The sequence below is a fragment of the Protopterus annectens genome, chromosome 8.part0 (assembly GCF_019279795.1).
Source record: "Protopterus annectens isolate FY-2018-M chromosome 8.part0, PAN1.0, whole genome shotgun sequence".
In the NCBI taxonomy this organism is placed as follows: Eukaryota; Metazoa; Chordata; order Ceratodontiformes; family Protopteridae; genus Protopterus; species Protopterus annectens.
This window is the reverse complement of record NC_056741.1, coordinates 1,254,739,244-1,254,761,654: the sequence shown is the minus strand read 5'-3', so window position 1 is coordinate 1,254,761,654 and position 22,411 is coordinate 1,254,739,244. Positions and strand designations below refer to the sequence as shown.

Here is a 22,411-nt window from a genome sequence, read left to right as displayed (position 1 = left end):
GAAGAAAGTGAAAAGAAAAAACAATTACAACAGTAACTTATTTTAACCTATTATGCTTGGACACCTATACAAGCACTCCTCCCCCATCAAGCCAGCCATATTAATGAGTGTTTTGGATAAAACATGTAACTGCCATTTCTTTCAAACCTTACCAAACACTCATCACCCCCCCCCACACACACACACAAACTGATAGCCACTTTGTGCAATCACCTCTCAAGTGCTATTGCCAAAAGTGTTGAAACATCAACACCAGTGTACTTCCATGTGTTGCTATAGGGTACCTCTCATGCCAACTGCCATACAAACTAAATAAAACAAATGTGTGCGTCGCAGTATATGTTTTTCTCTTACCATCTACGTGTGTCGTGGTATATGCTTGTTCTTACCATCTACATCCACTGACTGCAATGCAGCTTCAATCTGTAAATTTAACTGCTCATTCTCCAACTTTACAGTCAAGATATTCTTCATAAGGACTTTCCGCTGCTCCCGCTGGCTCTCTGCTTCACTCTGATCAACCTAAAATAAACAAGTGTGGATAAGGAAGCCAAACAATGTTAAAACATACATTCCCATTTACTTACCCAACCTAAAAATTTGCTGGATAAGACAAACAGCAAAGAAATCATGATTCTGCAAAAGCAAATGGAATAAAATATGGACTACAGTTAAGTCCTGTAATTCAAAACATTCATACATTAATAAAATTCAAAATACCATTTAAAATTTATGCCTGCTAGCACATTCACCCTATTGTGAAGCTCCCATAAGGAAGATACTGATATACAAGTCTATAATACAAAAGTATCACTGTGATGCAATGAAAGCTATGTTTTAAACGCACCTTTATTGAATTATCATTTTACATTTATACAATAGTAATCAAACTGTATTAACAAAGAAATACATGGAAATGAGAAAACCTTACCTCAAGCTGGCGAAGATCCTTGTACCTGAAAAAAATAGTGTCAAGGAAAAGAAAAAGGAAGAGTCAACAAAAGCTAAACCAATGTGACAGCTGGAACAGCCAAAAAGGAAGGAGAAAAGAAGAACCAAACCAGACTTCTGTTAAAATCCGGCTCTCAACTAAATTTTCAAGGCCCATTATGATCAACTACTATTCCAAAATACTCATCGTTGTCGGTTTTCAAACATATCAGCCTCTAGAAATAAAATATGCCATATTAGCTTGAGGACAAGTTAGCTATGCACAAAACTTTGTATTTTTTTCCTTAAAAGGACCCTCTCTTAGCACATGTATTTTTCCATGATCTCAGCCTTATTTGTTCCCTCCTCAATCCATTATATTGCACAGCATGAGATTGAAGAACTGGGCATGATTACCTGAGCAGCTCAGGTAATCATGCCCAGTTCTTCAATCTCATGCTGTGCAACATAATGGATTGAGGAGGGAACAAATAAGGCACTCTGTTTCACTGGAGGGTCAGAACTAGAAAACACACCTGAAACAAATAAGGGCATATAATTATGAGCTTGCCAGACCTGTGACATTCATTAATACAGTTGGGTGTAGAAGGCATTCAAGCATAAAGAAACAGTGGAAAGGGGATGGATACCCAATGCAGAAGACCCTCTCAAAAGATAAGATATAGTGGGTGCAGAAAAATCTATAACATTTTCTACTTTAAGTAGCCCTCAATGCAAGGGGTACTGAGTAGAAAAAAAAAGTTGCTGCACTTGGAGTGGGTAGGAGATAAAAAAAATACAACAAAGCTTCACACATGAACAGAAAAATGTGTAAATGACAAATACTACTTGTGTGATGTCATCAAACAGCAGCTGATTCTGTCCCTACCTGAACAGATGGGTTGCTGTACTCCTAGTCCAATCCAATACTGCAACCTCTCAACAGAAACAATAAAAAAACATCCCACCCTGCTTATCTGATGTTCCCTGTCTTTTTTTTTTTTTTTTTTGTATGGAAAAAGAACTCTGAATAATATCGGGTTCCTCAACAGTCTGGTGGGCTTTCTTGGATGCTCCTTTTCAGGAAGGGGCTGAATTCTTGGATGCTCCGTTTCAGGAAGGGGCTGAATTCTTGGATGTGCCTTTTCAGGAAGGAGTTGAATATCTCTTATTGTCCCTTTTTCTCATAACTAGAATTTCACCAAATTTGTGATAATCTAGAAAGGCAGTGGGGGATCACCTTCATCCCTAACTTCAGTGTCTGGAATGAGAGACAAGGAGAAATAAATATGCTTCCTCTTGTACACTTGCCTTCTCAATATTCTCAGTGGGAACTTCCACAGATGAGTGAAAGTTGAAGAACAGCCAGACCTAGGACACTTAGTTCTACAACAGCTTTCCAATCCTCTACCCACAAGCTAATGGAAAAGCAAGACCACAGCAGCAAGATGATAGGAATGGTAGTATCAGTTCTACAGCCAATAATTAAGAAAGCCCTTGCACAGAAATGTGCAATTTCAATGATGTTAGTGTCAGAAATCAAGTCGGCACCAAGGAAATCAACTCTGATGGGGTGGCATTGATATCTGCACAGAAAAAAGCATAAGCCCCATCAAAATGAGAGGTCCATCAATGCTGACCTTGATATAGGCTCCCTCAGCCTCAATGGCCAAAAGTAGTGAAGGTCAAAAGTTCTAGTGGCAACAATGGTAACTGTGTTTATATAGACTTCAACTCCCTGGCCGCAAACATGGGAGCCAAGAAGGGCTTTGGCACCAAAGAAATTAGTGCTGGCACTGCCAGTTTCAATATCAAAGTGAAATCAGAAGGAAAATACTACAGACCAAAGATGTCAACCGCAGTTAAAGCCGACACTCCTAGCTGGGTACTCTTTTTTCCTGAGTATTCTCTTTTTTCTGGGGTATGGTGATCTCAGATATAATATATAGTGGGGGTGCAGGGGGGCTTGACCCTCTGCAATAACAAAACCTTTGGGGGGGTGGGATTCATTTTCTAAGACTCCAATTACATGTCAAAGAATTACAATAGGGAACCTATTTTAAATACAGAATATTCCTTCTTGCCAAATGCTTTCTCTTACATGCAACGAGAAATGCACATTAAGTCACTCACCTAAAAAGAGCTTAATTTAGCATAAAGTACCTTGTCATAGCAGGGCATGTGAAAAGGTATGGAGTATAAACCTGCCACCTAAGAAGCACGAGAATATGTTCTACAGACAGAGGACATTTAAGCCTGATTCAACTGAAAAAAAAAAAAAAAATCGGAGGATCTAATCTTAACAGTGGAAAGCCACAGAATAACAATCTGATGAAAAGGATAACTCATTTTACAGCAATAGAACAATATAAGAAGCCTAAGACCATTTTCTGTTTGAGCCTGAGAGAGTCAAAGGAGATCTGGAGAGAAACAGAACTGTGAATTATAGGTAAAGGGGAAGCATCTGCAGCCTGGAAAAGTTTTTAGGTGCTGCACTGTTCTGAGCTCGTGGTCAAGCCCTACAGATTCTGAAGACAGTGGACTGGCTCATCCTAGACTAGAAATTCTATTTTCCAGCCTGACAGATTCAGAATTTTGAGAATGAGATGCAGTATTTACTGCACAGTCATTAAGAAGCAAGGGTTAGTTGCCTCGGCCAAGATGTAATTCCAAGTCCGAGTTCTATAGCTCCACTTTGAAAAGTGCCTTCAAAATTAGAGGAAATAGAGAAAAGATGAAGCAAGGTTTGAGTCTATGGGACTGAGAAGGGGTCTACTCAAGAGTCTTGTAAGAACATTGGGAGCAAAAAGTTTGCAGCTGACTGTTGAGATGTGCAGCAAACAGATCTGATTTTGGCACGATCCATATCTCTTCAATATCCTGACTGTGGGTGCTTTTTCTATTCAAGAGCCAGTCATTTGCTGAGGAAATTCTACGAGATATGCTTCTGAGAGCTGTAGTTAGTACTGAATGGCCCAATTACAGATCAAAAATGTCTCTTCTCAAAGATTGAAAGCTTTGGAGCACACTTTTTCTTTTTTTTTTTTAAAAGTAACACATTAATATGATGAAGTGACCACAAGAAAATTTGTCCTGGAAAGGTATTAAAACTCTGCACAATGCTTCCGTTGTTTTCAGGCTAATAAACCTTTATTGTCATGGCATGTTGTCTTGAACAGGAAAAAAAATTGATGAAACTGGACTCCAAAAGAATAGTTAGAAAAGTCTGCTGTCAGCTACTCATTTACTGTCAAAGAACATAGACGCACCCCCCCCCCCTTTCTGATGGTCTGTTTAAATCCATCCACCACAGAAAGTCCCTCTTTGCAAAATGGGCAGTAGGATTTTCCTTCTACAGGGAATTTGATAACCAGTTCCAGATATTTCTTAGAGCCCACTGACGTCTGCTTGTGTGCAGTTTTATAGAAGAAGAATGCAACAGAACACATGGCTGAGGACCTTTAGGTATTTTCTTGCTACATAAGTTTGCTGTTAAAAGAAATCGGTAATTGCTTAATGAATCGCCAGCTACTTACCTTGAAGAAGAGAGACTCATTTGACAGTCCCTAGAATATCTCTGAAGCTTCAGGGATTAGGACTGATTTTTCCCAATTTGTTGTGGCTTGCAAAGACGGGCATCAGAAACTGCTAGACTGATGTTTTGCAGCTAATGTCCCTGGGAATGGGCTTCTAGGAATTATCTCTCCATGTACAAAGAATATGAAGTAACTGTCCACATACACAGAATGGGTTATGTTACCCTTCCTGAGATATACAAATAATAAAGCAAGACATTTGTTAAGTACGAGGGACCACAACTGAATCTCAAGACTACCTATGTGAAACCGGAGATGACCCTACTGCTGTGTACAGGTATACATCCTCCATGTCCAGTTTTGATATGCAGTACCCATCTAAGAGTGGCAAAAATACTTTTAGTGTTACCATCCAGAAATTTTGTGGAAATGCTTTCAGATATGACAAATCCAGGAGAGCTTTTTAAGAGTATTATCCTTTTTGAGGTCCAGAAACAATATGGAATAGAAACCTTGACCTTTCTGAGTGAGTGGTATATACTCTTATTACCTTTTTTTAATAGCAAATGATTTATCAGTAGTAGATTTTGTATAAAGAACGGAATGAAACTGACTTGTATAGAAATTCTACTATAAGACCTATCTGTACTTCGTTGTTGCCTATCAAGCAGGCAGGTGCAACTACAAGCTGCTTTGTGGATTACTGAAGATAGGGAATAGGGGTGGTACAGCACACTCACTTTAAAAGCATCTATGTCTTCCCCATTCTCTTGGCAAGACAGGAAATATTCCTTGCACTTTTTCTTGCTAAAAAGACTCCTAAGCAGGTGTACCCCGACTATAAAATGGTCTTTTACTTGCTAATTAATTCCACTAAAATGGAGTAGTGAAAGCATGTCAGACTTCTTAAAGATGGTCATATATTTACTTTTTTTGTCCGTCAATTATATTAGAAAATAGCTGAACAACTAAGTGTGTCGCCTCAACCATCCAGCTGTTAAAGGTGACATGAAGAGACATCTACCAAGTTACAAGTGTAGCTAATAGTATGTATATCAGTTTTGTCAACCACAACACTAAGCTTAGATGATTTGTTTCTTATTTTCTGAATCTGGGGAATTTTTGCAAAGATTCGTATATTTGGCAGAGGATGCAGCTCTGATAAATGATTATGCCACCCAAATAATTTAATGCTCTTATGGTGAAGTTATTGAGGATATACTTTATTTTATTCATTTATTTCATTATTGTGTTTCCTTCCTCCAGTACCATTCAAACCTACCCTTGTCCACTGTACTGATCCATTTGTTCCTACCAAAGGTATCCGCCTACTGGCCCATTCTTTCCCAGTGGAAGCAAGAAGAAAATGTTAATAGCAGTGCCATAATCTCCGGTTACCTTTCATTATACATCAAAACCCTCCCCTGTCACAGCTTGACTTCTTCAAATGCTTGCCTTGCAAGGTACATGCATACTTCGACATATACCAACTTCCCAATGTATCCACAAGCATGGTTATCACACTCATTTCAATGGATCAACTGCAACCATCAACTGTTGCTCAACTCCCATCTCCACCACGCCAACTCCACCAGCACGTGGGTTACTATTAAATCTAAGTCATCAGATGCAAAAGTTAGGGCTTGATTAATACACTATTTTGCTGTACATGCTCAGCATCATCAATTCTAAAAGTGGCTATTAACATAAACCTTTCTGGACTGTGACAAAGAACATAGAAATGGAAGTCCATCTCTCTATAGGTGCTCTACAGAAACTGGCTACCATTTTCAGTACTGGTGGCCAACTCTTAGCCATCATTAAAGCTTAAAATGTATATAACAGAGGAGAGACTATCCTCTGACACTGGGAGATGCAATATAGTCAGATGCAATTTTACACTTAAAGAATCCTCATATACAGCTCATAATCTCAGCAAATGTGATGTCTCTACAGGGAAAAACAGTGGACTGTGCAGATGTATTTTCACATCCCAAGTCTGGACAGGGTACAGATACATCCTACCAACATAAAAATCTTTTTCTTTGCTGTCAAGAACCTTCATCAGTATCAAAGAAGGTCTGTATTTATTTTAAAGGAAAATTCCAATGTACATTGGCCAGGAGAAATACCAGTGGAGGTTTTTTCTACAATTTAATTTTCCTTTAAATATTTTAATAAAGTCAAAACTGGGAAGAGAAAGCACAAATACCTGCAGATGTTTCTATAGCATAGCCCACCATTTTAACATCTACCATCTCCTGTACTTATAATACGACTCTGAATGGCTCACTCTGAAAAAGTTCAGAGATTCATGCAATTGTTGCTTTTAAAACTTGAAGAACTGGAGTCAGAAACTATTCCCCTATTACTTCTCAAAATGGATCAAGTTCCTTTTGGAAGTCCTCAAGGTGGGCATACCTTCCTCCACTAAGCTACTGGATTTTTCTAGCTATTTCTTTACTCATTTAATCTCTCTCCCTCCACTGCCACCACTGTCATATGTTTACAACTTACCTTCGTTGAATGCTTTAAGCATTTCTAAGAAGTGAAGTACGTCTTTTATACCCCTTTTAATCTATTCTCCTCAATTACACGTTGAATTTAGTCCTCCTGTGACCTGATCAACATGACAGCCAGCAGTGGGAGATAAGTCATCCAAGGCAGCCTTCAGGGATTACCTGTCAACAGCAATCACATATCCTTGCAACAGTAGCCTAGTTGTTTCCATTTCCTATACGTGCTAATTCTGACTATACCACATTTCACTCTGATGAGCACAGTCCTTGCACTAGGTCACATAACTTGACCTCTTTCAGGCAAGGTACCATAATGTGTAGAACCACATCTTACAACTGATCTCTACTGAGGAACAGTGATCGTGCACTGGCTGGGTAACTCTCATCCTTGCCCCACTTAACTCCTCCAGCACCTGGTCTGCTAGTCAAACCAGGGCCATACTCGAGGCTTAGTCACTCTAGCCACAGAGCTAAATGAAGTAGTTTTAATGATCTTACTTTAACAGTCTTGTTAAAGTTTAAACAAAATTAACAAAACTAACTAAATGCTCAGAACCTAATCGAAAGAAGCACTGGGCATCGATCTTTTGGTGCAGTCTGCATCATAAGCACACCTGCTGATCATTTCAGGAGAAGACATAACTTTTACTTCATTCAATGCTCAGACAATTTTCTTTATGTAGTATCACCACAGCAAAATGGCAAATTTAAGTGCAGTAGCTAATATTCAGCAGTAGCTAATATTCAGCAAACTGTTCTTGTATGTGAAACTGAGAGACCAGCACTGTAGATACACAGTAAGAAGTGAAATCAGTTCATGAAAACACTGGATGGGTAGGGAGTCTTGTTTTGACTTCATCAATGCCTTCACTGCTACAATACCAAAGTTGGTCCTGATGGGAGGGCAGCTGAGAAATTCCTGTCGGGATGTCCTATGGGCACCTCCTACCCTCCCACAGGAGAAATACCAAGCACATCTCACTGACAGAAAAGCAAGCACCAGGACACAGTGGTGGGAGTACATCTCTCAGCTTTCCTAGGTACACCTGGCGATGAGCTAAGACTACTGCTGTTGATAGCAAAATTTGGTCTACCTTCTCAACTTGCTACCAACATAAACTTCACCAGGACAAGCAGTTTAGAAAATTACAATGATGAGAAAAATCCAGCAGATGGCCAGAAAACAAAAGGTAGATGAACCTGAATGTAATGATGAAATGCTCAGACCACAAGTTGAATCCAGTTTACGGAAAAGTTGCAGTTCACCCATCCCCGACGGTCAGCTGGGAGCAAAATTACAGAAATGGGAAGCTCAGATGAGAAGCACATAGAACCAATCCTGAATGACTTTTTTGTCATAAAAAAATGTCCTTCTGTCCAGTTTCTCCACATATGAGATGGACTTTTATCTGCCTAAATTGTCTGCCAGAGTTTCTTCCTGACCTAGAATATGATTAGCTTGAAGTTCATCTGATCCCAAAACATAATGGCTAGTCAAAAGTAGAAACAAAAAGACTTTTTGTTAACTGAACTAGTGGTGTCTTCAGAGATGACCACAAATGGCATTTATGCTACTAGGGGAAATCTGTCCAGAGCAATGAGGAACTTCCCCTGCTTGTCACTGTTGTGAGTGGGAACCATTTTGGAGGAGCACTTCTTGTTTCCATTCCAGGAGCAGAGCTGGCCCAGAGAAACTGGGAGGCAGATGGAGAGAGGAGATGATAGAGTAGTGAAAGAAATGAAGGAGAAAGCAAATATCAAGAATGGAAAATGTGTGCAGGATTCTGAGAAAATGTTTCAAACAAACCTGTTTGATGGAGATGACTCCACAAATGATGGATGTGTAATTACAGCCCTCCAGTCAGGAGAGTTGTAGGATGACTTGCCTAAAGAAATGGTGGTGCAGAGTGAGCCAAAAATGAAGCTGTTTCCTGGGGAGACAGAGAAAATACAAACAGAGAATACAGAGACAATCCTGAAGAATAGTGACGAGATAGAAAAGAAAACACATGAAGAGAAACTAAAAGAAGGCAAAATTAGAGTGGTAGTAAAGAAGGTAGAAGAAAATTAAAAAGGAAGCATGTGGTAAGGAAGAAATAGGCAGGATGGGACAATTTACTAGCTCCTTTGGGTGTAAAAGCACATGCTGTAAGAGCATTTATTAGGTTCATAGGTAGGTACTAGGCTATGCCCGAAGGCATTTATAAGCCTAGCCAGAATGTGTTGGCTTTCGCCGCCCCCTTAGATTAGTTCCCTGTGCCTCTGTCCAGCACAGCCATTGAAGTGATCCCTGGGGTAAACTTTCTGTTTCCCATCCACTCATCAAGGTTTCTCTTGAAGAGGGTTAGAGAGGAGCTCTGCCTAATGTAGATTGGAATCTTGTTCCAGAGCATGGGAAGTCTCTGGGACAGAATCTATCCCTCCAGCACGTCCCATTTATTGTTGTGGTGAGGTTTAGATCCCTGGAGCGTGTGGCTCGAGGGGATATGGTTTTCTTTAGGTGGAGCATGTCCATCAATTCTGGATTGGACATGGCCTTGTATGTCAGGTAGAGATCACCTCTGAGTAGGCGGTATACAACCGAGTACAGCTGTAGTTTCTTCAGTTGAGCTGCATAGGGCATGAGGCCAGTGATCCTCTTGGTGAGGAACTTCTGTGGTCTTTCCAGTAACTTCTGTGATCTTTCCAGTTGTTGCAGATGTCTTGTAAGGTACATCCCAAATCAGGCACGGGTCTGATGAGTGATGTGTAGAGGGGCTCAATGACCTCTTTCGATCTGGATGCAAACCCTTTTGCGATTAGGTGGGCCACAGGATTTTCTAACCACTTTGGCAATGTGATTATCAAAGGAGAGGTTACTATCTACTTGGGTCCCCAGATCCCTTATTACGTCTTCCGTATTTAGGGGGCTACCACCTATGTGGTAGTTTGTGGGTACTTTGTTTCTTCCAAAGGGGATGACTATGCACTTTTTGGCATTTAGCTTGAGACCATGGTTTTGACACCAGGTATCTGTCTCAGTGAGACCCTTTTGGAGGATGTCTGTGTCAGCCGGAAAGTCAATTACAGCCCCTAGTTTGCAGTAGTCTGGGAACTTGGTGAGCCAAAGACCTCCTGTGCTTGCCTATACCTCTGAGAAGTATATGCCGAACAGGAGGGGTCCTAGGACTGAGCCCTGGGGAACTCCACTTGTAACAGGTTTAGAGTCAGACCTGCAACTCTTACCATGTGGGTTCTGTCCATGAGCCAGTTGGCAATCCATCTCGTGATATAGGGGTTTATGTTCAGGCTGGTGAGCTTGTCTATAATACCTGAGTGGGGAATAGTGTCGAAGGCCTTTGCAAGGTCTAGGTAGGCTGTGTGGACCACCTTTCCCTAGTCTATAGCCTTGGTAACTGTGTCAAAGAAGTCCACCAGGTTTAGGAGGCATGATCTGCCCTTAAAGCCAAACTGGGATGGGTCCAGTGTTTGGAGGTTCCCAATGTCTCTGTTAATGAGATCCATGATGATGCGCTCCATATATTTACAGACCAAGTTAGTCAAGCTTATAGGACGATAGTTCCCGGGGTCCGTTGTGGCTCCACCTTTGTGAGGCGGAATAACCGTTGTTGTGCGCTACTCTGTGGGCACGTAGCCTGTGGAGAGGCTGAGTTTAAACAGTGTGTTCAGGAGAGCCGTTGTGGCTCCACCTTTGTGGAGTGGAATAACATTGTTGTGCACCACTCTGTGGGCATGTAGCCTGTGGAGAGGCGGAGTTTAATCAGCGTGTTTAGGTGAGGGGTTAGTTGATCTTTGAGCTTGTGTAGGACGCAGCCTGGGACACCGTCCGGTCCCATTGATGCTGTGTTTTTGGCTTTGGAAAGGGCTGTTTTAACCTGAGTGTCTGATTTCAGGGGCACTACATTCTTTTGGTATATTTATGGGCCCTTTTGGGGGTGAGAGGGGGGTGAAGTTTGCACTGAAACTGTCTGCCAGGATGTTAGCTATATCGGTCGATTCAGTGTATTTTGTGCCATTCTGCACCAACTCCAAGCAGATCTGAGAATTGCCACTTGCATTCTTGACAAAGCTAAAGAATGCCTTGTGGTTATCTTTGGAGTCCATGGCAATTTTTCTTTCGAAGCTAGCCTTGGATGATTTTATGAGGAAACGTAGTTTCTTGCTGATATTGATCAGGGATGTCTTCCCTTCTTGGGATTTTACTATTTTCTGTACTAGTTTCCTCCTTCAATTGTATAGCTTGTTTATGGCAGGGGTCCACCAGACTGGTTTCCTTTTCTTGGAGGATTGAGTCTTGATTTTGTTTGGGATAGCACGATCCATGCATTCTTGTAGGTGCCCGTACAGTGCATTAGTAAAGGATATTGCAGCTTGGGCAGCGTTATCCTTTAGCATGGGGGCTTTGAAACTTCCCACCTCGGTCTTAAGTAACGTGAAGTTTGCTTTTGAAAAATTTTTCACAGTGGTTTCTTTGACCGGGGGTGGTTGTGGAATGTGGATATCCAGAGTGATTAGTTTATGGTCAGATCTAACCAGCGAGGGGTTGACCGGTGTGGAACACCGGTCACCCATGCTGGTGATGACCATGTCCAATATGTTGTCACCTCTGGTGGGGGTATTAACCAGTTGATCCAGGGCGTTTGAGTTTATAAATTCTAGGAAATGTTGGGCCAGGGAGTTCGTACTTGAGTAGTTCTCCCAGTTAATGTTTGTATAACTGAAATCACCCAATATCAGGGTGTTTGGTAGGACCTTTATATTTCCCAGTGTTTCCAGGAATGGGGAGTGGGGTTCCTGGGACATGGTGGGTGATCAGTAGCAAGCTATAATTTGAATAGCAGTTTTGCCTGTTGTTAGTTGCACGTGGATGATCTCTGAAGCATCGTGCTGTGCCACTAACGTGGAGGTGTGGGTATCCTTGATGAATATGGATACCCCCCACCTTTTGTATTTCGGTCCAGGTTTTGTGGCCAAAATGTATGGTATGAGTTGTAGCCTGGTAGTGCTGGGGTGCTCTCTGGAGCCTTAAACAAGGTTTCTGTTACTGCATATATATCGATTTTCTCCATACTGAGGAGTGCCTCGAGTACGTGCATTTTGAGGTTTAGACTTGTTGTCTTATTAACAGAGAGACATTTTGTGACATTATATTTTAGACTCTTTTCAATGGAAAATTTTCTTGGAGAATATGAAAAAAGAAAAGACTGTAACCCAAAGAGTCTTTATATGATAAAAGCAATTAACAGGGAAACAAAAAAGAAGATTCATGTACAATTTCGAACAGAGGTAGAATGACACTTTGAAAAGGACATTTGAAAGCTTTCTGTATAGGAGTACAGGACACTGCAAACGTTTATGACAAGAGGAGTTTATGGACTGGTGGTTGGGATGGTAACTGTGCTAAAATTAGAAAAAGAAAAAACCTTACGTAGTAAAATACTTAAATTTATATGGAAGAAGGAAGATAGAAGAAAAGAGACCAATAGTATTGAATAATAATGACTAAGACCTCTATGAAAATAATACAAAAGAGATTTGAAACTAAAGTAGGAAATATTATGGAAGATAGCACATATAGTAATAACAGGAAGGACTGTCAAGAATTATTAATAATAAATATATAAACTGTGGATAACATCATGAACAGAAAAGAAGCAGCGTAAATCATGATAGGAGACCTCAATAAGGCATTGACACAACTGGATATGAAACCTTATAGGTAGTAGTGAAAGAACATAAGTGAGAAAGTTAAGAAATTATGTACGTCAGCATATAGTAATAATAAAGTAAAAATACTTGTAAATGGCTGGTTAAGCCAAGAAGTACATTTGAAGAGTGGTGTAAGACAGGGCTGTCAAATTAGTTGTATAATCTTTGCATTAGTTATGAATGTGATAGTATGTGAAATAAATTACAAAATGAAGGAGACAGGGTATACAACACCTGAAGGATTAAGAATTCCAGTTCCGTTAACATATGCAGATGACATAGTAAATTGCAAAAAACAAAATTTAGATAAGAGAAGTAATAATTTGCACAAATGAGTATTTAGAAATGATAGGGATGGCTTTAAATTGAGAAAAAAGTAAAGGTTTAGGTGATGTATTATTTTATTAATTCAGTACTGATGGGAAAATAGCACACTCAGCAAAGACTCAGCAAGTGTATTTAAGATGCCAACAGTATTTAAAAAATAATTATTACAGATAATGTTTCATTTATATGGGGTTCTTGATTAAACCCAGCAAAAAGAGAGGTAGGTATGTATGTAAATAAAGAAGGGGACTTAGGGTTAATTAACCCAGTGGTATACACTGCTTCAGTAATTTGTACAAAAAGTGTTACAGTGGATAAATGAAAAAGATGCAAGATTAGTAATAAAGCTGCATAATTACAAGTATGATACATTCTGGGGTATGGTAAAAAAGAGAAAGTATATAAATGATGAAATAAAATTTTATCAAGAAAGGATATTTTTTTGGAAAATAAAAACTGATGACATAGAAAAGGATAGAAAATATGGTACATGAATGTAATAAAACATTACTATGTAAAACCACGAGAAAATCTAACAGATTAAAAAAATAAAGCTAAAAATAAGCAAATGGTGTAATCAGAAAGAATGCCAAGATGTTTTGTAGACAGGTAATAGATAAATTGCCATTAAAAGGAAATATGCCATATAAAAAGAAAAGTGATACAATATGTTTACATTGTCAAGAAGAAAAAAATACAGAAAATGTGTTTTTGAAATGTAAAAAAGTTATGGGGAACTACGTAAAGAAGATTTTTAGAAAATATAAAATAAGTGAATAAAAAACATGGATATGACCAAATATGGATATTATAAAAATAGAAGTAAAGCATATGTTAAAATAGATTCAAAGTTATTTTATGTTATATGGAATGAAAAAATAAATGATATGTTTAACGGTAAATGGATTTTAGCAACAATATTAAGTAAAATCAGATGGTGGTTATAGAAACAGGAGTGAGGGTCTAATAAGGATGAATATTTAGCATTATTGTACAGAAAATGTGGAAACAGATTTGTATATTTATATATGTTTACATATGAAAATATTTTTAAATATGTAAATATTTTGTAAATAATAGTTATTTGTATATAAAAAAAACTATATTTTTCGATAGGTGCTGTGGACGTTTACATCCACCTGAGCTACTCACCAACTCAAGCAGATGGGATCTTGGCTTAACAACTCATCCAAAGGATGACACTCAGGGGTGCAGTATCCACCTCCACCCCACCCTCATATGCTGCACTGAAGCATCAGCAATCCATCTACGTGGTGTGGGTAAAGAACCCATAGCCTTTTACACCAAAGGGGAGTCTCCCACCTGTTGGGCTACTAAGACTGCTAAACACCTTGTGAAAAGAATGCATCCTTGCTTACAGTGATATATCATATTACCATCACATTGGTTCTCGCAAAATGTCAACACCATGATCTTGGGATTTATCTGATAATGGTAAATGCTACATGTAGAGACTGCAACCTAATATCCTAAAGTTGGGACTCTCCAAGCATAAAAAAGTCTGTTATGACCTTCTAGTCTGTAAAAGGAGAAACAAAGAAAGCCCTTTGTTTCATAGCAATATGTACCATCATCAAAACTCTTCTGACAAATTTAGGTATTACAGGTAGAATATATTCCAGAAGCTATGAACTTCCAAAATGATCCTTCATTAAATTTACTGTCTCACAAAAACACATCCACTGGGGGTAAACCAGATAAAAAGGAATCTTCATACCCAGAGCCAGTGTTCAAACCAAGGGGAATGTCTGTGCAAGTCAAAGACTCATCATTTACTTGCTCCTCACAACTCAAACAAGAAATGGAGTCTATGTTCTTCCATGAAGACAACTGTTTAAGAGGACTCTAACTGCTTTCTAGAGCAAAGCAGAATACTCCTGCACAAACCTTCTGTCATCAGAAACCAAGACATTTCACATGACAGGGAACAAAAACCCACTCCCCAAGCATCTTAGCATCAGATATCCAATGGCTGGTATCTACTTGTAATACACAACTGTCAGTTAATACGTCATCAACTGCCCCACTGATGTCTTGCTACTTGGTATTCCAACCACAACAGCCTGCAAAACATAGAGAAAAAGTGTGACACAAGAGCAGAAATGATCCAAACTCAGGTGCTACATTAACCGAGAACAGTATCAGGTACCACGTTTACAACCAATACCGGAATCAAAGAAACCTCTTCCATAACTACTACATCTTCAGAATATCATTGATATAAAAGGGAGCACAGAGGGAATCAACAATTCCACCTGGGCCCTGCATGTTGAAAACAAATTTCTGGGTCACTAGGTCTCCATAGCGTAAATCTTTGTATTTCCCAATGAAGGCTCTGGATTTTTTTGTTTTATTTTTTCAATTTTAATAGAGGCAGATTCCCTGTGTTGCTTCTTGCTCTTGGTAGGTTTCCCATTGAGAAATAAAAGTTAGCATTTTTTTGGTGTTAGAAACCCTTCTAAATTCCTATTTTGTGTTAAGCTTAGTAAAATGTTCATATAGTTGCATGCATCAAGATTCTTACTTAAAAAGTGGCAATATTCAAAATAAAAGTCATATGGAGTAATCCTCCACATGTAAGAGCACCTGCGGGTCACTTTCACTTGCAACATAATTCAAAATAAAATAAAAATATAGTATCTAGTTTTTGCACCAATACATAAAGAGAAATGTTAGTGCTGACAAGAGACCCAGGAACGGAGGATGTCAAGCAATAGAAAGAACTGAAAAACAATACTCCCTTAAACAGCTACAGTATGAGACTCTATCCATGCATCCTATGGGACAACAGACTGCTTAAAAAGATCAGATTATGGATCTAATACCTTCTAATTCCCATTTAAGTAATTAATCACTACTGAACCATTTTAAGCTCATATCATACAATCAAATAATTCTGAAATCTTAGTACTCCCTCACTGAGCAAAAATGCACTCTAATTTTTTTTCCCGTGTTTATTACCTTTTGCTTTTGAACCATCATCCCTCCTGTGATCAATTAGGCCCATTTATTTCCCTCCTTGGGGGCAAAAGCTAATCCCTGGAGACTATTACCCAGGTAGCCACCAGCATTTTTCTGTTGTTCACCTAGTTTATGAAACCATGGCTGCTGACATGCTCATTCACTAACACAAGGACCTACAGTGACACTCTTCTATTAGGACAAAGTTCAGGCTTACACACATAGACACACGCACAGACACACGCACACACAGACAGACAGACACACAGACAGACAGACACACAGACAGACAGACACACGCACACACAGACAGACAGACACACGCACACACAGACAGACAGACACACGCACACACAGACAGACAGACAGACAGACAGACACACACAGACAGACACAGACAGACAGACACAGACAGACAGACACACACACAGACATACAGACAGACACACAGACAGACAGACAGACACACAGACAGACACAGACAGACACTCCCCTGAACATATGCTTTAAAGAGAAAACTGCCACATGCATATCTAGCAGTATCTAAACACAAATCCCCAGTCAATATTATGCACACCATACTCCTACTTATTTTGCACTAGCCAGCACTGCAAGAGACTAGAATGCCTCCCTCAGAATGGGCAAGCTGATATGAGCTGCCCAAGCCACTAATCAAACCCTGGTCATCGGGATCACACTGAGGAAGCTATCTCTGTACACCACAGAGCCCATGTTCTAACTGTTTCCCAGGGATATCAAACAATTTCCAGAAGTGTGGAAATTACATTGACATATTACTGACATGTGCCCCTCTCTATCAATAAACCTGTTATCAATAATGTCTATTTGCCAGCAATTTTCATGTTTTACTCTGTGTAGAATTTTCTACAAAAGCAAAAGGTAATTTTACAAGTAATACACAATTAAAAAGCAATGACTGCTGCATTACTATCACCCCCGTGTTCTTTAATGCAATCCCTGGTACCATTCTTTTTTTTTGTTTGTTTTTTTCTTGTAAGAAATATAACATATCAGCACAAATTCTTTGTTCCACTTCCATATATTTCCCTACTGAGAAAAAGTGATGTCTGGTGTATTGCAGTTTTCCTCCAATGTTCCTCAGGCAATTACAATCATTAAACATTTGCCACAATATAATCCACAAACCCTCTGCCGGGCATCTGCCCCACCTCAATACAACGTATTGCTTCTGCACAGAAAAATATTGCTTTCTATGTCCTAGAATGTCTCGTTAGGCAGTACCTAATACTGATTGGCTGTTCCAGTATAATCAGTAACCTGTATCCCACTCATACATAAGCAGAACTATGGTAATGCAATTCAGTTTAGTGCTCAGGGAAAAATGTACCTATTTTGCATCTCTTGCCCCGCATCAGCCACAACAGTCCCACACACCAGCCTAGTCCTCCAAATGAAATCAGCACAGATTCTGAGGTATGTATATACAGGTTTCAGATTTTACAGTAACTGTATATGTAAGATAATCTTAACTAAAATGGAAAGCACATGTATTTCTATATCCAAGGAATACAGCAAAGGCAATTATCAATAGAAAATGTAATAAACAAGCTAGATGTTGTGAAATTAATACCAGAACCAAAGACTTTTGAATTGCAAAGTATTCATAAACATGACTATCAAAATTATCTCCACAGCTGCACCAATAATATAGTATGCAATCATACTGAAAACGAAATCCAAGATGGACAAAAACATTCCAAACGTTTGTAAGTGGAAAAGAAATGCCTACAGCATCTTGGCAGTTATTCCACCACTTTAGACTAAGAGAAGACAATGTGCCAAACATTTAAACTGGTCTGAAGAGTACTAAAATAGTTATGAAAAGATACCATAGCACAATGTAAAAATGATAAGAAGCATATTCTAATGATGGAAATCTTCAAGCCACGTGCATCATAAAGTCGTGAGTTTGAAGCAAATGGCAAATAAACAGACACCAAAATTCTAAGATTCAACGAGTGGATGTGAATAAATAAATGTAAATGTAGCCGCAGAGGTGCAAATTAAATATACTTTACAACATGTAGATTCAACCACAAGCATGGAACCCAGCAATGTGCACTGGTGGTGTACACCAAAAATAGAAATTCACTAGCTACACGTCTTAAAGTACTACATAGAATTAAATATCAACACGCACTTCCATTTCAAAATCCCGTTTTGACAACGTAGTGCCCAATACAGAAGTGGTTTTATGACTGATATTAAAAAGCTAAAAAAAAAGTTTGTTTAAACACTTTCACTGAAGCAGGATTAGTGCCTCCTGACTTACACTGTAACAAAAAGGTAGAATCTTATGGCAAAGATACTTCAGTCAAGCAAACATTCAGTTCTGCTTTACATGAAACTAAAAAACACAATAAAAAGTACAATATTTGAATAATTCAAAACTTAAAACAAATATCAAAGAAGCCACAAAACCTGTACCCATAAAACAAGTTATCAATGACCATTTTACAAAAGAATATTAAATAAGAAAATGACTGCTGCCCACCCAACATATGCTCCTAACAAATGCTCAGTCTCCAGAATTAAAATAAATATTGCTGGATGCATGAGAAGACGTGAAAGCTCACTGCTCCAATCAGAAGATTGGCAGTTGGTTTAGGGAGGCACCTTGGGCAAGAACCTGACTTGAAACATAAGGGCATACAGAATTTTTTTTCCATGTATATGAACAGAAGAAAGGTCGCAGGAGGAACAGGTGCTGTTAGAATTTTTAAAAGAATGGTAAAAATGAAAATCAAGTAATGTTTTGTTTTCCTTCTGACTTTCCTAAAATTCTTAGCTAAACAACAAACACCCAATTTGCCACCCTCAGACAAGCTGGCACCTCAGACAGCCACCCTAGTCACCGTGCACTTCATATGTCTTCATAGGAAATGCATCACTTCCACATCAAAAGCGGTCTTTGATGCATTACTATATACCAACAAATGTCTCATCAGGCAACTGCAAATACTGTGCTGCTGTTCTAGTATAAGAAACTTCTGTTCCACACTCGCATAAAAATTATACTGCTTCCAAAATGTTTCTGCTATACTAATATCCTCATTCAATTATTAGTAGAGAGCAGTCACATTCGTATAACTAAGTCCCTGTAGCAAGTACACTTCTCCGTACTGCTTACCATCTGTCTACACCTACCCAGTGCTGTTCCCTCAGCATGAACGAGCCAATGTTGACCACTCACTCCCTTCCACCTCCTGCGTCCCCTCCAGCACCCATGCTGCTAATCAAATACAAGTCATCTGAGGCACACTAAGAGCTTTATCCCTCGGCACCACTGGGCCACATACAGTTTGCAAAATGTTTTTATTATTTAACAAGAGTGGCACTTAAAAAAGCTAAATTATATCAAAGTTTACCTACATCACTATTGCCACTACAATTTTCCTATATCTTATTTCATAATGACTTTTAAAGTTAAAGTTATACAAACTTTACTCCATTATTTGCATAAAACTTTGTCATGACCATATGTGTGCTCATATATGCACATTTATACACAAGTGTACACATAGCTTGTAATGTAGACATGAATGAGTTCTGTGAGGAGTACACTTTTATTAGTTCATGATTCATACAAACCAGACTTTCACATTCCTTTTTTTTTTTTTTTTTTTGCTGTACCTTATGTTAATTTTAGCATTTTCCAAGGACTTCAAATGAACTACATTACAGGTTCATAGGTAAGTACTAGGATACCTGTCTTTGTGAACTATTTTAAGCCTAGACAATTTCCCCTTCAAACGTGAAAACTAAACCCTGTACCTTGTTGTCTGTGATGTAAACACCTTAACCTTTATAACAACCCCCAACCAGTGCTAAATGTACATATTTCCTCCACTGGCCAGGAATCGACTGGTGTCAACTGCTTGGAAAGCAGTTATGCTCACCACTATACCAACAATGCTACTAACTGCATATATTTTACAAAGCACGATCTGATTAGTTTTCCATTACAGCTCTTACAATCCTTCATAAAACTAATGTCTATAGCTTTTCTGCTTTTTGATCTTCCACTTTTGTTCAAATAAATATCTCATAATGCATCAAGAAAGGAGACTGTTTCTATTAAGTAAATGATTTTGTTAAAAGTGAATTAAAGAAATGAGGACTGTGTGCATCTGAATGGTTTTCAGTACTTTTGCACTGATATTACACTTTTTATGTTGGCATAGAAAAGTATTTTTGCAGACTCAAAAGAGTGATACAAGTGTTTAATATAAGTGATACACATGGCAGTGAAGGCAGAGTAGACTGTTACATTTTTATTGTAATGTGATAAGGTACAACTTTCCAATGATGTGGATGTGAGGTATTACATTTTCATTTGTCAGCCAATGCACACTGATCTTTTACTGAGAGGAAATTTTATTACTAACTGCATGACTAGTTCATTCGGTTGAGATGGATTATTTTTTTCTTTTTACTATCACCACCAGGCATATATGACATATAACCTCACTTTTGTATTTTTTTGAAAAAACATCTCCAGTATTGCTTACTTTAGAAGAAAGTATGCTTTATAAGAAAAAGTACTTGTTTCAACAGAAAGGGTACTCCCATTAGTAGTTTTCTCCTGTGGTTGCCAAGGAAAATTTCACGGTTTTCTGTTTTTAAGTGACAATTTGTTAATTTGCTTTAGATGTTTAGCAAGCAAGCAAGCTGTATGCTAGGATATACAAGCTTTACATGCATTCTAATTTTTTCTTTAAAAAGTTAGAATCAGGTCCATTTTTGCCAATAATGCCATCTTCTAAGTGACCAGATGCAAGTGGTATTTTCTTTAGCTTATTCAATTCTAGAAAGACAATTTTTTCTGGACTGTTAATATAAGTGAGCAGTATAGCTTTTGCAGGGTTATGTGTGGGGATTACTTGTAGTAATGAGTCTATGCTTAATATTTTGTTTGTTTGCTGCATTAATGTAGCTTTGGATTTAAGGGACTGCTTTAGCAGAAAATGCAGCCAGAGTTTCATCTTAAAAGCAGAGGGACAAATTCAGTTTAAGGGAATCGTTTTAGGTTGGCTGGGATGTTTTGCTGGTGGGGATGCAATGTTGTTTGTGTGTTTTAATATATTTAACACACATACGCACACACAATTTGTGTATTAAATATGTAAAGCTTACAAATACTCGTACTTTCAGAATACCGAATATGTTTAATGCCAGTACAAGCAAAGAAACAGGCCATGTGATCATAGAATGCTAGCATCACTTTGGGGAAAGAGCAATTTCCCAATCGCTTACAATGTGTGAGATCTCAGAGCTGGTATATATTAAAAAGCATAGGGTGAAGAGGTACTGGGGTTCATGCTCCCACCTGTACAAAAAAAGCAATTTTTTTCCAGGGTTTAGACTTCTGATCTTTTCAGCTCAGTCTTTTGTGGTTCGACCACTTTTTTTTTTGATTATGTGCATATAAACATACAAATACACACACACACACGTATGTGTGTATGTATGTATATGGGTCTACTTCATTTGATCGAAAGACCATTTGACCTAAACCCATTTGATCGAAATCTCATTTGATCGAAAACCAGTATTCAAGGCACAAAACTGGGATTTGTCCCCTCCCCAATGTTGTGTGACCCTGGAGTTGGTGTGTATATACAGTTGGGTAGCTGTGGGGGGAGCAAAGTCCCCCATCTAGTTTCCTTTAAAAGAAGAAAATAACACAAAAATACAGATTTTAAATGAAAATAGGTGGGGGGGCTTCACCCCCCACACCCACCCTAACTACATATACCAACTCCAGGGTGACACGACATTCGGGGGGGGGGGGGACAAATCACTTATTTGCCTTGAATACTGGTTTTCGATCAAATAGTCTTTCAATCAAATGAAGTAGACCCATGTATTTATATATATATATATATATATATATATATATATATATATATATATACACATATATATACACACACACACATATACATACATAGATACATACATACATATATACACACAGATATATGTATGTGTGTAATATATATATATATATATATATATATATATATATACATATACATATTATACACATACATACATACATATATGTATATATATATATATATATATATATATATATATATATAATACACACTTATGTACATGTTTTTATATTTATATATATATATACACACACACACATTTTATTTATATATATATATATATATATATATATATATATATATATATATATATATATATATACACACATACATATATATACAACCTCAGCTTTGGCCGGATAAGAACTTGCTGTATTCAACTGGACGTATAAGAGAATTTAAGTACCTTTATCTGCTCTTTTTTTTCAAAAAAATACAGTATTTAAATTGATTTTAACTGTGT

General features: G+C 38.2%; 1 protein-coding gene across 1 annotated transcript in view; it reads right to left on the bottom strand.

The window, feature by feature from the left end:
• HAUS5 (HAUS augmin like complex subunit 5) overlaps window positions 1-22,411 on the bottom strand; it is a 1,223,310-nt gene that overhangs the window by 1,075,511 nt on the left and 125,388 nt on the right. Inside the window, exons 6-7 of the mRNA XM_044080749.1 lie at window positions 932-956; window positions 390-522 (exon numbers count right to left, since the gene is read on the bottom strand). Of these exons, the coding sequence (XP_043936684.1) occupies window positions 390-522; window positions 932-956 (158 nt within the window). The remainder of the gene's footprint in view (window positions 1-389; window positions 523-931; window positions 957-22,411) is intronic.